Genomic DNA, 16,570 nt, shown 5'->3' on the forward strand with positions numbered 1-16,570 from the left:
AATATACATATATTTTCGGACATATACAAATTTGGACTAATAAAGGTGATATATTGTATATAAAATGTCCTCAACAGCAACCTTTTGCTTTTAAAATGGATACTGCAATCCTCATTGGAAGCAGTGCAGGGAGTGCAATTGCCAGATTTTCCAGAAATTTGTCAATGAGACCCTGCACGTTTCACTTGGCGTCACACTGTGTTCATGCTCATGCACAACTCTCCCTCACAAATATCAAACCTATTTGGTTCATTTTAGCCTACCGGCCACAGGGAGAGCTGGAATACATCCACCAACAAAGTGTATATGAGAGCGAGTGTTGACTAACCTTGGCTGAAGCTCCCTGTTGCTACCTTGTCCAGGAGTATCCAAGTAACCACACCAGCATGTCTGATGCATCTGGTCCCTCATCAGCTTCTTCTGCGCTGAGCCGTCTGTATTTGAACGCATCTCCAACTGCAGGCTATCTGTTGAGATGTTTTGAGAGGGGTAGTGAGGCTTTTTAGGTTCGGCATCAGGTTCGCTGCAAGTTGCGTTTTGTGGGCCCCCAAATGGAATTTTATTTCATGAATATACTGGCTGCACCATCGTTAACAGTATTTTAAACATATGACACTCGTTTTGTCTGTGTATAGTATAATACATTTCCTACATATAGAACCTTTACATGTAACAGACTGGAAAGTGCTCCGACAGCACATACTGTACATGTGACCGTACTAGAATCAATTTGAATGTTTTTCATTTCAAAATTTCAGTCTCACAATCTCCTCTTATCAGTGTTTTTATTGCTTTTGTAATGATGCTCTCTGAAGGGCCCACACCCTGTCTTGAAATATTTATGCTGTATCCACCCTCATTTGGATCAGGTTTACAGGTTTTTTTTTGATTAGCTCATACTCCACCCTTCCACCGAGTTTCAACTGAAATGAGTTTGATAAACACACACACACACGCACACACACAGACAAAATAAACAGACAACCACAACTGACCACATATCCTCCATGGTGGAGGTATGATTATTTTGACAGTATTTCTAGTAAGAGGGCATCACTTGCTGTATATGTGATGTCAGGCTATATTAATAAAATTGACTTGATTGAAACTTCTTTTCTTCTTTTTTTTTTTTTTAATTAAAAGGCTTCAGGTCACTAATTGCAATAAGGAAAATGGTGGCCTGAACCACTAGGAAGGTTTGGTTGTCACATGAGATACTTTTTCAGGTGTATCTCTGACACGGAGCTGAAAAGCTATTTTTGTTAATACGGGACAATAACTTCATTTATTTTATTGTATTCAAGGAACATTTTTATCAACCGTCTGTAAATAAATTACCTGTGTGACATTTTGCACATGTGGCTTTGACTTAGAACTGCCTTTTTGTTATTATTTAAATGAGAAAAAGATACTGCAAAAGTCAACTCTGTTTCCGTCAGCCTGTTTTGATGCACATTTTCAATTGTGCCTACAAAAATAAACCAGAATGGAAACACAGAAAAATCGGAAAAAAAGTGAAATTCTGCATGAATGTTTATTGTTTATGTTATTATGTATTAGCCAATCGATAAAAGGTAACTGCAAATAAGTGTAGGGATGCAAGATATAACTGATTTATCAATTATTAATCAATTACTATACGGGAAAACTCAAATATTTGTCCTTCTTTAGATCAACAGGTTTCACTGGCAGAATTACAGCACTGTTGAGATCTCACTTTTCATGTTTGGCATTGTCTCTGTTCTCCTCGAACTCTGAGCGATTGTCAATAAATTCTTTCAACTTAGCTCATCACTGACTTCAGAGATAATCAAAATCTCGGGAACCATTTCTATGTTAATCAGTAAATATTAACCAGTTTGATGTTTTTGATGAAGTGAATTCTGTTGTTCAGCAGTTTGACGGGATAACACTTCTTGTCCCAGCCCACACTGCTGTATACACACAAACACTCCCTCAGTCACTTCTGATAGTATTATTTAACAGAACCTGGTTTCAGATGACGGACGCAGTGTACAAATATCATTTCTGCTCACAAAGTCCAAACAGAGAAGAACAACAACAACAATCACAAAAGGGTTAGACCCTGCAGCTTTAACAGCAATGGATCTAAAACACGCGCACAATAAGTTTGTTTTAACAAAATATGCAATAAATATACAGTTGCTGGTTGTCAAAGCAGCAGAGAAGATAGATGACAGGCAAGTCATTATTATTTATTATTATTATAGTGTATTACTTTTTATGTGTATGGGATTTATAGTTTGTGGAATGGGTGGGGCAAGGTTTGTACTTCACTTGAAAAAAAAAGAAGATATTCTGATACCAGTTGATTGACGTTTTCCTACGTTTTGTTTTGCGCTGCCAAAAAACATTTTGTTTGTATTCCATGTGAAACAAAGGTGTTATTCCATGGAAATATATTGAAGCTACGTGTGAATGTTGGATGTAGGCCAGATTCAGAACACGTGGACTTGGATAAAAAGACAAGTCTAGTTCTGGGGTTTTTTTTCCCAGCATTTGTAAAAGTTATTCATACCTTAACAGTTGACAAGTTTCTAATTTTGGTTAAGTTCTTCATAACCTAATTCCTGGTCCAGCTTTAAAAATTCACTACACACTTATTACAATTAGTACCAGAAGTAAACAAAAACAGTTTTTATTGGCTGACCAATTGTGGAGAGCCCTATGGTTTGAGACCGACATAAATAAGACATGGGAACTTGAGCTGAGAAGCCCGGGGCTCAGCACAGAGCCAAGTCAGCCTGTGTTCTTAGGAATATGGCTTCAGAATACATTTGTACATAGAGGCAAACAAATGGGCGGATAATGTGGGTAGAAGCGCAACTCCAATTGGTCTTACAAATCAATAGGTTGAGCCAGCTTATTCAAATATCACCTTGCACGGCTGCATACGCACGAACAAGCAGCATTTTGTGAACTGCAAACTCAGCCAACCTGCTACCTGGAGGCATTGTGGGTCGACAGAGCGTATCAAGATGAGGACCGTTTCCATGCTCCTGTTGGTAAGCGAGGAATTCTGAATTGTCTCCAGTCTTAAGAGAAGAGCAAATCTTCAGGTAGCTTTGTTCATAAAAGACAGAGTTGTTGGTTTTTTTGTTGTTGTTTTTTAAGGCGAACTGAAAATAACAGCCTAAAATATTTGTAATTACAGCACATCACTGTTATTATATCTAGTAAAATGTCTGCAGGCAAATGCAAAAACAGTCATCAAGCCAAACCAGTTTCTCTTTGTCTATTATACTTCCTTATGTACTTTTTAATACTCTGGTATTACAAGAACAAAGAAAATGGTTGATGCGCTAAAAATATTACTTTAATTGTTAACACATAATGGGAATTCATTCAATTAAAACTGAATTTAGGCAGTGGTCTACACATAATTTGCAGACTGTAGTTAATTTCGGTGTAACCATTCGACCATTTTCTGGTTTTAGTGAACAATATGTAACGTATAAAATGAAACACATATTAAAATAAGAGCATAATTATCAATTATCATTTGAGTGAATCTTCGCATGAAGAGATTTACAGGTGCACAAAGACTTCTTTACTTAGAAATTTGTAAAATACCCTAAGCTTGTCCTACCCGGTGTTATCAATTCATCAGAAGGGGTGAGTGCCTGTCAGTCACATGTGTATGCTGGCACATCGATGAAATCTGACTAACAAAATGCCGTGAATGTAAATGTGGGTCAGTCAGAGAGACAACCAAGCAAACAGCAAGTCCACAGCCATAAATGAGTATGTATGTATGAGAGATTCCCCTGAAATGAGATGTGAAGGAAAAACCTGTAATCTGTGTCGAAATTACGTTGCATTACTACAATGTCTCCCTGTTGTTGCAGGTTTTTGTGGGTTGCATGTCAGAGTCCCACAATGGGAACCGTAGCGCTCGAGCCAAGCGGGTAACTGTTTAACTGTCTGAAATTGCACTCTCCTGCCAAAAAGTTTTGCTTGGAGGAGCAATTACAGCAACTATGATTTATACTGATTTTCTAAACAGGAACTTTTGCTGCGTTCCAAAAGAAGATGGGTCTTGTCCACCATTGAACTAAAAGAGGAAACACCTGGTCCATACCCTAAGATAATTTCACACGTAAGTCCAAAAGCTAAGTTTATAAAAAGAAAAAAGAAAAAGTGTGGCAGATCAGCATTCATGGCCATATCTCACATTCAAACAATGACGGCTTAGTTGTGTGTGTTTTGACTCTAGATGTTTAATGACAAGAAGGACAGAAATTCAGAAAGACAGCGGTTTAAGTTGAGTGGAACGGGTGTGACTGAAAAGCCACTGGGAGTCTTCTCTGTCAATGAAGAAACTGGAGAGGTCTATGTCCATAAACCTGTTGACAGAGAGGAGAACGCGCTCTTCCATGTAAGATTCCTATTGGACTCCCAGTTCCTTTAATAACAAGTACACTTCATATTAATATTTTATATATATATATATATATATATATATATATATATATATATATATATATTTTTTTTTTACCAACAGAAATCATCTTACATTATGTGCACCTTTATCCGCAGCTCAAGTTTGAAATCTTGGACAAAGACACTGGTCTCCAAATAGACAGAGAACTATCTATTGACATAGACATAATGGACATCAATGACAATGCGCCAACATTTGACAAATCCCGATACACAGCCGACATAAAGGAAAACTCAGAAGAGGGTGAGTATAAAGTAATAGAGTTGACACATGCAAAAATGGAAATTTAAAGTGCAAGAGGTGTGCGGTGGTTAGCAATGACACCTTACAGCAGTACTTTCCCAGGTTTCCCAGCAGACCCAGTCACCACTGTGATCATTATAATATTCATTTCTTTCATCCACTGTCAGAATTGTATTCTCCACCGTGCACCTGTTGTTGTTGTTGTTCCTTGTTTGCTGTGTATATATAATATATAATTTGTGTGACTATCTCTTGCTGCTGTAATACTGGGAATGTCCCCATTGTGGGACAATAAAGGTATATCGTAACGTATCATATCGTATCGTAAACGGTTTGATATAAAAGCAACCACACTGAAGTCTGTGGCCCAGTCCACACATAGGCACATCATTTTGAAAATGTTGCTTATGTCTGTGTAATTTGGCCTTACATACATGTCCAATGTTAGGTATCTGAAAATGCAGAAGGTGAATATTTTCACAATCTTTGTGCAGTGTATGTGTAGAAAGAAAAAACAGAGTTTTGTGCTTGTAACATCACATCAGTGTGCAAAGTTGTATGATGGTGTCAGACACCATCAAACCTGGCCAGTGTTAGCAGTGTTAACATTTAATATGCTTAGGCCAACAAGCAGTTTGTAGTAAATTTGTTACGGTTATATTGCCTCCTGTTGACTTGGCATTCTTAGCTTAACCATGGGTTTCGGTATTTTCATGTGGACAAATCACATGTGTGGTGTTGCAATTAGCAAAGACTTGGCAGTGGAAAGTTTTCTCTGAAAACACGCCGCAGTGGCTGCAAGCACAGCAGAAAGTGCGGGTGATTTCCCACCAATCTGTCTTTTTTAAGCAGGTGGTTAACCAGGAGATTAGACAGCTGGTACAGGAGAATTTTAACACACAGCTACTTACACTTTATGGACTCTCCTTTCAGATCAAAAGGGTGGTCATTGTTTTAAAATTTTGCATTACGATTTCTACTGCCATTTTGTGACCCATTCTGTTTTGTTTGTTTTTTTAATATATATATTTATTCAAAGGGTATTTGCCAGTGCAGCTTCATGCCACGGACAGAGATCAAAGCGGCACACCTAACTCTAACATCACCATCAGCGTGATTTCACAGAAACCACAACAGCCCGTGATTGCTTTGAAACAGATTGATGACAGGATGGCCTGGCTTACACTTGCAGGATGTTTCAACTATGATGTGAGGCTTGGTGACCGAGCTGCTCATACATGCATTTGCAAATTATTATTATTTTTTTTTAATGTGATATCTGAAAATTCATACATGTCTGTGTGTGTTCCAGAAAACAAGGAATTATGAAGTGATTGTTCAGGCAAAGGATCAAGGAACACCACCCAGTTCCTCAACTGCTGTTATATCTCTCAATATTGTTGACACAAACACCCATCCACCAGTGTTCAAGGAGACTAAGGCAAGGGTTGTCATCACTATCCTGATGATGAAAGTTTCTCTTTTGGAGGTTGTATCATGTTAAAGTTGAAACTGTATTTCCTGTCCAGTATAAAGGGGAGGTGTTAGAATCAACCAAAGGAGATGTCTTGAGAGTTGCAGTAGAGGACAAAGACACTCCAAATACTCCAGGCTGGCGTGCCAAATATTTCTTCATCAACGGGAATGAGGATGGAGCCTTCCAAATTGAAACTGACCCAGAGACAAATGAGGGCATTCTAAGTGTCCTTAAGGTAACTCAGCTATTCATTCTACTAAAATGCCTGTCTAAAAAAGTCATATACTTATTTAGTTTCTACTGTACAAGCCTGTGGGGGCAGTGTTATGATCTGGAGTTTCTTCAGTTGGTCAGGTCTACTTTAATTACTTTAGGTGTCAAGAAAAATGAGGTCGACTACCTCAATATACTGAAAGACCAGATTTTTCCAAACATATTGCAAGATGAGCTCTACTAGACCACGCAATCATGACTTCAGAGAATGTGATGCATTTCTAGGCTGTATAATTTAAACTCTAATGGGTTTTTAAGGTTCGAGTTTGAAGTGTCCCCTCCAAGTATGACCGGATATCGAACGTTTAGATAAAAGTGACCGCCATAATCGAAGCTCAAGGCCGTTAAATAAAAATGAAAGTGTGTGACTTTTTTGGCTTTGCAGTGCAAGTCCTGACTACAACTTTGTTGCTTCTTCCAGGAAATGGATTTTGAGAGAACATCTTTATTAGAACTGCAAATCGGAGTAAAGAATGAGGAAACCTTATTTGTTTGTAAAGACAAATCCACTGGCACCAACAAACTTCCTCCTCCAGATTCAGTCACAGTCAAAATCGAAGTGATTGATATCAACGACCCACCTCAGTTCAAGAAAGAAATAAGTCATGTGTACCAGAGGGAGGAGGAGTCACCAGGAAAGCTACTGTTCACGCCAGAGGTTCACGATGATGATTCTGATGTCAATAACATCAGGTTGGTGTTCAAACAGTGTATGCCTACTGAACCGGTTTCTCTCTGTGAATAGATCCCCCACTAATCTAGCTTAATCAGGATATCAGTCACCTCTGTCAACATTTAAAAAAATGATGCTTGTTTTCTCTGCCAGAGCACTGCAAACAGATTTCACAGTTTTCACCTAATATGTCCTCTTCCTCTTCAGATATGTGCTGTTACATGATCCAGCCAAGTGGATGGGAATTGATGCGAAAACAGGACAAATCAAAACAATTGAGATAATGGACAGAGAGTCACCTTTCGTTGAGGACAGCATTTACAACATCACCATTGGTGCCATAGATGACGGTACGAATGAGCTCTTCTGTATGACGTAGTCAAAAACAGGCTTTTCCACAAAAGTCCATTCATAAACTAGACTCAAACAGTTGAAACAAATTTTGCTTTGGTTACCAAGGTAAGCCCCAAGCCACAGGTACATGCATTGTGCTGGTCCACCTGAAGGATATCAATGACAACACGCCTCGGCTGGTCAACAATCACGTCATTATGTGTGGAAACAAGGTGAACAAAGTCATGATAGCTGCCGGAGACACAGATGACCATCCTTACAGTGGGCCCTTCATGTTCTCTTTGAGGGATGATGATGGAACTCTGAAGCGGCTATGGAAACTAGACCCTTCCATAGGTTAGTGCAAACATTTACACGTAAGTCACTTAAATCAATCCTGTCAAAAAGCCGTCGTACACCTCTCTTTACGCTCTTCACCAGGGGAGGAAGGTGGCCTCGTTAGCTTGAAGACACTTCCTTACGGCAACTACACAGTGCCCCTGGTGATTCAGGACCAACAGAGCATGCGTGAAAACAGCACTTTGGGAGTGACGGTGTGCGACTGTGGAGAAGCAAGCGTTTGCCGTCGTAAAGAGCCGCTCTCAACCAGCGGCGGGGCATCTTGCATTGCAGTGATTTTTGCAGGATTGCTGTTATTTTTGTGTGAGTATATGGCAAACAGAACCATACACAAGCCCCATTTACAGTAAAGTCTGGATGTAATGCAAACAAAAACCTAAAATATGTCAGTAGTTACACCGCATATAGTTTTCATTGACAAACTTATCTCTTAACCCCTTATTAAACTTAAAATTTAATAAAGTTACTAAACTTACATTTTAGATATTGATGCAAAACAATCAAACAAATTTGACATTGCTGCAAACCAGACTTGAGCTGCTCAACAGTCTGTGTTCACCGTTGTCCGACTCTCCTTTACATAATGTGCAGTATATTTTTTGGCAGGAACACATAGTATGTCTCTCAGAAATTCCAGATTAAGCTTCAGCTTCAAGCGAACCTTCACATATATGCAGTTCACCTATGCCATGATAACCATCACACATTTTGGATTTGCACCTTTTCCTTTTACCTTTTACAGTCTGATGTCTATCTTTCCCCAAAACAAGCTGAAACATGGACTCATCTGACCAGAGATCATGTTTTCACTATCTTTTAGTCCATCTCAGTTGCCCTCAGCCTTTTATGCACTAAAGATGTCTAAATCTTTTCATGATATGAAGTGTAGATGTCTTTGAACTGACTATCCAAAAAATGGTGACCCAGATGAAGCCTGAAAACACTGCAAACCTTTTCATTTTACTTTTATTTGTTAAACAAAGGTTCTATTGATTTAATAAATTAGAGACTTAAGTTTTTATTGCAGTTTTAGAAGGTGTCCAAACTTTTCTGAAAACGGAGTTTGTAGTTTATGTTCAGTTGATGAAATAGCTTGAAATGTTAAGAATTACTAAAATGAATACAAACCAGTGGCTCCATTTAAAGACTACGCCTCTCTGGCAGATCAACTATTTGTGTTCATTTTTATTTATGTTTAACTGAAAAAACATGTACACTCTTGCCTGATAATGATGTCATTTCGATTTGTTCCTGCAGTACTACTCCTCATCTTTATGTGCGAGTGTGGAAAAAAAACATTCCATCACGGCCCCATAGCGCAGGACGAGGGAAATCAGACGCTGATCAAGTACAACCAAGAAGGAGGGGGTGCTGAAAGCATGGTGAATTGGTTGTATTGTGTGTAACTTAGTGGGATAGAAGGTCCAGAGTGTAGGGAGGAGTGATATCTTCTGGTGAGACAGCAGTTCGTAGGGAACTACAGCTGCCTTCACACATTAGAAATGCTATCGTCTTTGTTTGATGTCGTAAGCTTACACTTCAAAATGTGAAATGCACGCTCTTGGGCTACTGTAGAAACAACACAGTGGCAATATTATATACTATGCCTCCACCTATCACAATGTTTTTGACAGTCGTCTGCCTCATCACTCATTCTGTTCTCTCTCTTTCGGCCAGACGAAGCCAGTTCTGCCCTCGATACCTACGAATGGAGTACCTGTGACAGAAGGCCTAAAAAAGGCCACCAGGCAGGTACTCCTCACCCTCCATATATTTCTCCTTTTGTGGTGGTTGACATTTTCACAGACACACCCCATGTGTTTGTGCAAGTGTTATTTTAGTATGGATCACAAGGCATGAGTGAAATAAAGAATGAAGTAGGCAATTGTTGGTGCTTTAGAAAATAGGACTCCAAAACCTGCAGAAAATGAACAGAGCCGTAAGCCAGTGACTTTGTGTGCAACTCCCTAAGCTTCATAAAGCTGAATATATATGTAGCTGGGTAAATGATTTACGATGAAAGGTACTGGTGGAGACACATTCATGACTTAAATTACAGGGTTTGCATGACATGTGTGTAGGAAACTTGCAGAATGAAATTTAGCAGTAAAGGTTCTCACGACACAAGACATCGCAGATTGCCTTGGGCATTTCCACATATGCAAACATATATGATGCAATGTCGGTGTTCTGCCTCTTAGTGAACAGAAACAACGTAAAAGTATTTGTATGCTGCGTCCTTCATCTGAAAAAAGACTCTGTCTGGCAACATTATCAGCTCCCGTCAAACTGCCCGAAACAACCAGGCACTTTGAAGAGTAGACTTCACTTATGGAGCTTTTCATGGGCACATCTTGGTATTTTCTGTCATACTCCAACCTGTTGACATCTGTCTGACTTTACTAGCTCAATGTTACTGTTGCCTGAGAGGTATAAGATCCAAACAATGCTATGCCGAGGAACAGAAAGAGAGAGCGGTGTGGAACTGAGGCTTAATCAGCACAGTGTGAACTCATTTGACAAGGGCTTGAATCTGGCGAACATTTGTTTATATTTAAAACTCAATACTACACTACAGGTTTTTGCTACAGACAAATATGCTGTGCAATGTTTGCTGGGCTCTGCTTCATTAATGTGCTCTGCTCTAATAGGTCAGTGAAAAGGACACAGGGATGATCACGAAGAAAGATGCATACAACACACAAGTAAGCGATAGTTCTTTTAAGTGTCAGTCAGTCACTGTTTCCCTAAACCTTGATATAAATGTTTGGTATATAAAGATATATATAAAGTGACAAGGAAACAAACACCCAACACACCCAAACCACTTAATAATAATTAATGTAATAAAACATTGACAATAAACTAAATCAATGAATCGCTGGAGTCCTAAAAATTTAACAGTTGTGCAATATGTAGTGCGTCTTTACCAAATTACGCCATAATAGATTCTGAACCTACAGGCAAATGTGGACTTGTTTTTCTTGGTAGCTGTTTACATTTCCAGAGAAGCAACTGACTCAGGCTCTGAGAATGAAGCTACGAGGAAACCAAAAGCGATTCTTCAGTCCCACATAATAATCCATGAAGTCTATGACGTGAAACAAATCATGAAGCTCGTCGGAACGACACTCACACTCATAGATTAGAAGCTGGTTTACTTGCTTGAACATTTAACACACATTGCCTCATCATGCTCTCATGATTTTGAATGTCGACAGTAGCAGGGTGTGTTCTTAAACTAGCTTAAACTAACTAACTATCAGCTCCGTCTTGTGTGTATACAGCGTTTATCCCGTCAAACTGCCCGAACAACCAGGCGCTTTGAACAGTAGACTTCACTTATGGACACATCTTGGTATTTTCTGTCATACTCCAACCTGTTGACTTTACTAGCTCAATGTTACTGTTACTGTTGCCTGGGAGGTACAAGATCTAAACAATGCTATGCCGAGGAACAGAAAGAGAGAGCGGTGTGGAGCTGAGGCTTAATCAGCACAGTGTGAACTCATTTGACAAGGGTTTGAATCTGGCGAAACATTTGTTTATATTTAAAACTCAATACTACACTACAGTTTTTTTCTACAGACAAATATGCAGTGCAGTTTTTGCTGGGCTCTGCTTCATTAATGTGCTCTGCTCTAATAGGTCAGTGAAAAGGACGCGGGGATGATCGCGAAGAAAGACGCATACAACACACAAGTAAGTGATAGTTCTTTTGAGTTTGTTTTTTTTAAGTTTCACTTTCTAAGACAAGGAAGTGTGAGGATTTTTAAAAGAATGTTTCACAGTGGTATGACTTGCCCACTGCAGAATATGAATTTGAACAACAGCAAAATGGGAGCGTATCAAATGGATTCCGACTTCAGAGGCCTTGGAAGACAAAACAGGGTGAGTACATACGACTCTAGCTGCCTCAGTTGACATGTTTCATCAATAACTACCTGACTAGAGCTACAACAACTATATTAACTAGCAACTAATGATTCAATTCAATTCAATTCAATTCAATTCAATTCAATTCAATTCAATTCAATTTAATTTAATTTAATTTAATTTAATTTAATTTAATTTAATTCAATTCAATTCAATTCAATTCAATTCAATTCAATTCAATTCAATTCAATTCAATTCAATTAATTAATTTAATTTAATTTAATTTAATTTAATTCAATTCAATTCAATTCAATTCAATTCAATTCAATTCAATTCAATTCAATTTAATTTAATTTAATTTAATTCAATTCAATTCAATTCAATTCAATTCAATTCAATTCAATTTAATTTAATTTAATTCAATTCAATTCAATTCAATTCAATTCAATAATGTCTTTTTTTAATGCCAAGATTTTCCACTTGTCTTAGACGTAACCAGTTTTATATGCTTTAGATAAGTGGAAAAAAATATTTTTTAATTAACAACATTGATGATGTGGCTTCTGTGTGCCCTGCTGGTCTTATTGTTACTTTAATCCACGAGTGGTTGACGACAGAAGTATTTTTGACAAACCACATACTGAGTGTTTGACTTTTCGTTCGTCGACGATATGTCACTCTGTTTCAAAATCGCTTTAAGTTGATTTTGTACGATATAAAACTTTTGTTTCGTGTTGGAACCACAGTTGGATGGATGACCTAAATTAATTGACAGAAAGAAAGAGAGATAAGAAAGAACCTGATTTAGTCACACACATCGACACACCCGCATAGATAAATGACCTGTGAATTAGGTCAAACAAGGTTTCAGGACTGATTAAAAAGTATGTTTTTGTTCTAAATTTTAGTATTCTTCCTGGAGTACAAACAGGTCCAACTCCTTCCATGTAAGTAGTTCTACTTAACGATTATGTCTTGTTTTATTAATGTGTAAAACATAAACCTAGCAGTGGGAAGCCATTCCTCATTTCTCTACATATTTTTTATTCTCTCCAACAGCAGGGCCGCGGAAAACGGTATCAACGCTCTCTCAGCCTGCAGTCACAGCAGTACATTATAGATCACATTGACAAGGTAAGACAGTGTGTCTCCCATACGGTAAGTTAAATTCAATACACGGTAGTGGGTGTAGAACACTGTGGCCAAATCACAATAGTGCCCATACTTATTTTTCCATGTCTACCCTAAATGAACACGCCTAACCTAAATAAAATCTATTTTTACTCAACTTCACAGAAACTGCCCATGCTTGATGGAGGCCACGTTGAATATCCCCAGTACCAACCCTACAAGTATGCCTATGAGGGAGAGGGCAGCACGTCTCAGTCACTGGACAAGCTGTCCATCGGCAACCTGGGAGACGACTTGCAGTTTCTGAATGACTTGGAGCCAAAGTTCAAGGCGTTGGGCAACATCTGTCACAGGGCAATTCAAGAGAAAGAACATGCGGCTTTGAAGAACACAGCTGGAAAGTGATTTGTAGATCGTGCATTGAGCTCTTTCTAGTCCCCGACTGTGACTACGACCTAACTTGGACAATGGCCTACAATTAAGGTTACATGTTACAATACACTGTGTTGTGTTGATTGATGAAGTCAAGAGAAAATCCCCTTCACCACCTTCAGTGTTCCCCCCCTTACAATGATTTTCAGCAAAGGTGCTGTTATTATGAATTGTTGTCTTTCGTGTCTTAATTTGCAGCTTCTGGCGCTCACTTGTGCGAGAAAGTTATGAGTGATAATCATTAGTGGCACATAGATATTAATGATTGTGTGAAATTTTTGCAGCAGACCATAATAATGTGGCAGTGGCGGCACACCAGCCAACCCTAGCATTACTGCTGTAGTTATTTCATGACCCTAGAAAGTTTAGGACGGCAACTATCTATACATTAACAACACTAATTCATGTGTAGAGAATTTTCACAATTTACAGATAAGTTGTTCAGCCCAAAAGTGTGGAAAAATGTCAGTCATTGTTTCCCTAAACCTTGATATAAATGTTTTGGGATATAAAGATATCTATAAAGCGACAAGGAAACAAAAACCTAACACACCAAAACCACTTAATAATAACTTAACGTAATAAAACATTGACAATAAACTAAATCAATGAATCGCTGGAGTCCTAAAAAATTGAACAATTGTGCAATATGTAGGGCGTCTTTACCTAATTCGGCCATAATAGACTCTGACCTTGCAGGCAAATGTGGACTTGTTTTTCTTGGTAGCTGTTTACATTTCCAGAGAAGCAACTGACTCAGGCTCTGAGAATGAAGCTACGAGGAAAGACATTCTTCAGTTCCACATAATAATCCATGAAGTCTGTGATGTGAAACAAAACATGAAGCTCGTAACACTCACAACACTTAACGCTTAAAATAGCTCAGTACCTAAAGTGATGGGCAGGACAGGGTGGCCATAACTGATATCCACTAAAGTGGATTGAGTATTTCTAGCAGCAGATTTTAGCACTGGTTAGGTTTTCAGTGGTTACCTGCAGATTTTAGCGCTAATTCAATTTGATTCAAAAATGTTTGGGTTTGTTGATCCAAAATTGATTCAGATCATAGAGCTGGCGCTGTGTGCTCAGAAAAGGGATCCTGTCACGAAATGAGAATATTTGCAAGATTCGGTCGCTTTTATACTCAGGCAAAAAATCCAAGAAAACATTTTACATTTATTTAAGCAAAATTTGCACACACCTTGGCTCATCATAAAAGTGGAGCCTTCATTTTCTACTATGCTGTAAGTGATTTGAAATGAAACAGGGTATGGATGTGGTTATTCTTTTTGCCCATTCAGAATTGGCTGGAAGTTTGTTGCAGTGGTGCAGTGTGCGCTGGTCAGCTGCTGGTGGTCTCTTTGTAAATAAGTTTTGTGTTGAATTATTGTTCCAGAGTGGTACGATGTAAATAATGGTGGCCTATTATTGATAATGTATGGAAAGAGTATAGAATAATGTACTCGTGAAAGACGTGTTGGCAACAGTTAATTGTCTTTTTTTTTTAACCTATTTAGTAGGGGTAAGTGTTGAGGTCATTATAATAAAAAAAGTGTGCAACACTATCTCACAGTTTTGAGTTTATACGGTAATTTGACTGTTTCAATTTTGACTGCTGCTGCTGCAAACTACTTGTTGCTTCATTTTGGTTAGATTATGTTTATTAGAAGTTGAGAAACATTTTCCAAAGCATCACTGGCCAATCTAATCACATTATGTTCCGGCACAGGCTCAAACACGGCAAAGAACATTACGTCACTATCACACAGTTTAAATTGAGCAACGGCCGTAGTCTGACGAAGACAGACAATCGGACAATTTGCAGAGTCTCACTCTGCCTCCGTAGGTGGCGCTGTATCTCTAAATAAGGTAGCGCGCATTGCAGCCATGGCCGTATGACTTCCGGCAACAGTACTGCAGTTTATACCTCATCTCCTTCTACTTCCGGGTCAAACTGCAATTCTGAAATCTAAGTATCTAAGCCGTACAACATCTCACCGAGGGCCGTGATTAGCCTGTGAGCCGGACTTTGGACATGCCTGGCCTATACAGACACAATCTGATTTGAATTCTTGCCATCATTGGCACTGTTGTTTGCCAAAAAGAAAAAAGAAATACCCCTCACCGAGTCAATGACACACGTAACGACATCACTGTCTTTGGAACACAAGCAAAACTTCATCAGTCTGTCAGCAGAAGCTGCAAAACTGTGTATGTATTAACCCGTACCAATGATGAGCACTCAGTGAGAGCACTTTCCTGACCTTGATGATCACTCAAAGCGCTTCATACTTCAGTTCTGCAATTCACCCATTCATCAACACATCCACACCGCGCTTCAGTGTGTGGCGCTTTCCTGTCACATACCATCCACACCCATTCACAGTAACGCATACATGCAAGCATTCACGCACAGCCACCAGAACAATAATGGTTTAATTGCCCGAGGACATATCAGGATCAAACAGGTTAGAAGATGACACATGCTAAACTACTGATCCCCAGCCTAACATGCAGTACGTTATTATTATTATCATTATTATTATTGTTTAGAAATGTCCAGAATGAGCCGAACATTTTGATATATGAATAGTAAAAAATTAGCTGGAAAGAATGCGGAAGAATAAGATACAAATAATAATCAAGAAATGCTGACTCAGCATTCCCAATAAATAATAGATAAATCAGGAAAACAATCATTGCAAATGTAACTAACAATGTAAGCTAATGGGGGAAACGGTAACCTGCCACATTTACAGCATTATTATACCATTGTGTGATTTGTTTCATGTTTGAATCCTCACAAATCTGCATATAAGTTTAATGTATTTACATTTTGGTCAGATGATTAATTTGGGTAAAATGCACTATTCAATAACACAATAAAATAAATGCCATTGTAATTGGGAACCTAGTGTGATAATGAGTCAGGGTATCAAATTTACAGTGTTTTCATTGGACAGTAGCAAGTAGAACACTGGTGTCTTTAAAATAGGTTAATAGTTTTGCAAGTGTTTTTAACATTTGCTTTTGTTTTTCCATGTGTTTTTAACACTTGCATTTGTTTTCCCGTGTTTTTAACATTGCACTTTGTACACGTTTATCATGTATAGTCTTGGGCCCGACTTTTTCAGTTTGACGACAAAATTGTTGTCGTGGAAACATTTGCACAGCAGTTATCCACTGTGTAAATACGGCACTATGTTAATTACAGTCAGCCACTACCAGCTTTTCAAGCGGGTTTTATGTTTCTGTGTTTTCTATGGGTTTGTTCTTGCATGTGTGTGCATAATTTTGTGAGTATGTA

At 38.5% G+C, this 16,570-nt stretch overlaps 2 protein-coding genes across 3 annotated transcripts in view; one reads left to right on the forward strand and one right to left on the reverse strand.

Annotated features, from left to right (window-relative positions):
* The window catches only part of zmp:0000000926 (ataxin-1), a 50,944-nt gene extending 49,591 nt beyond the window's left edge, over positions 1 to 1,353 (reverse strand). Inside the window, exon 1 of the mRNA XM_044039008.1 lies at positions 329 to 1,353. The gene's annotated coding sequence lies outside the window, so the exon portion shown is untranslated. The remainder of the gene's footprint in view (positions 1 to 328) is intronic.
* A 1,538-nt stretch (positions 1,354 to 2,891) lies between these two features.
* Positions 2,892 to 13,939, forward strand: cdh26.1 (cadherin 26, tandem duplicate 1). 2 transcript variants are annotated; one of them, XM_044039004.1, is made up of 20 exons: positions 2,892 to 3,026; positions 3,870 to 3,929; positions 4,028 to 4,120; positions 4,238 to 4,399; positions 4,561 to 4,708; positions 5,748 to 5,917; positions 6,021 to 6,149; positions 6,238 to 6,420; positions 6,880 to 7,151; positions 7,339 to 7,481; positions 7,591 to 7,821; positions 7,906 to 8,127; positions 9,082 to 9,206; positions 9,502 to 9,576; positions 10,476 to 10,529; positions 11,473 to 11,526; positions 11,638 to 11,715; positions 12,609 to 12,647; positions 12,760 to 12,834; positions 12,997 to 13,939. In XM_044039004.1, the coding sequence occupies exons 1-20, from the start codon at positions 3,000 to 3,002 to the stop codon at positions 13,234 to 13,236; spliced, it is 2,580 nt and encodes an 859-aa protein (XP_043894939.1). In that variant the 5' UTR covers positions 2,892 to 2,999; the 3' UTR covers positions 13,237 to 13,939. The 2 variants fall into 2 exon arrangements, with proteins under 2 accessions (XP_043894939.1, XP_043894940.1); XM_044039005.1 differs by lacking the exon at positions 11,473 to 11,526.
* Positions 13,940 to 16,570: the final 2,631 nt, after the last annotated feature.

Source organism: Solea senegalensis, linkage group LG11 (genome assembly GCF_019176455.1).
Source record: "Solea senegalensis isolate Sse05_10M linkage group LG11, IFAPA_SoseM_1, whole genome shotgun sequence".
In the NCBI taxonomy this organism is placed as follows: Eukaryota; Metazoa; Chordata; class Actinopteri; order Pleuronectiformes; family Soleidae; genus Solea; species Solea senegalensis.

Excerpts from the sequence above, each read along its gene's own strand:
- cdh26.1 (XM_044039004.1), top strand. The coding sequence starts at position 3,000 with ATGAGGACCGTTTCCATGCTCCTGTTG. Across the intron at positions 7,482-7,590 it reads CATTGGTGCCATAGATGACG|GTAAGCCCCAAGCCACAGGT; the intron begins GTACGAATGAGC and ends TTGGTTACCAAG. Across the intron at positions 11,716-12,608 it reads GCCTTGGAAGACAAAACAGG|TATTCTTCCTGGAGTACAAA; the intron begins GTGAGTACATAC and ends TCTAAATTTTAG.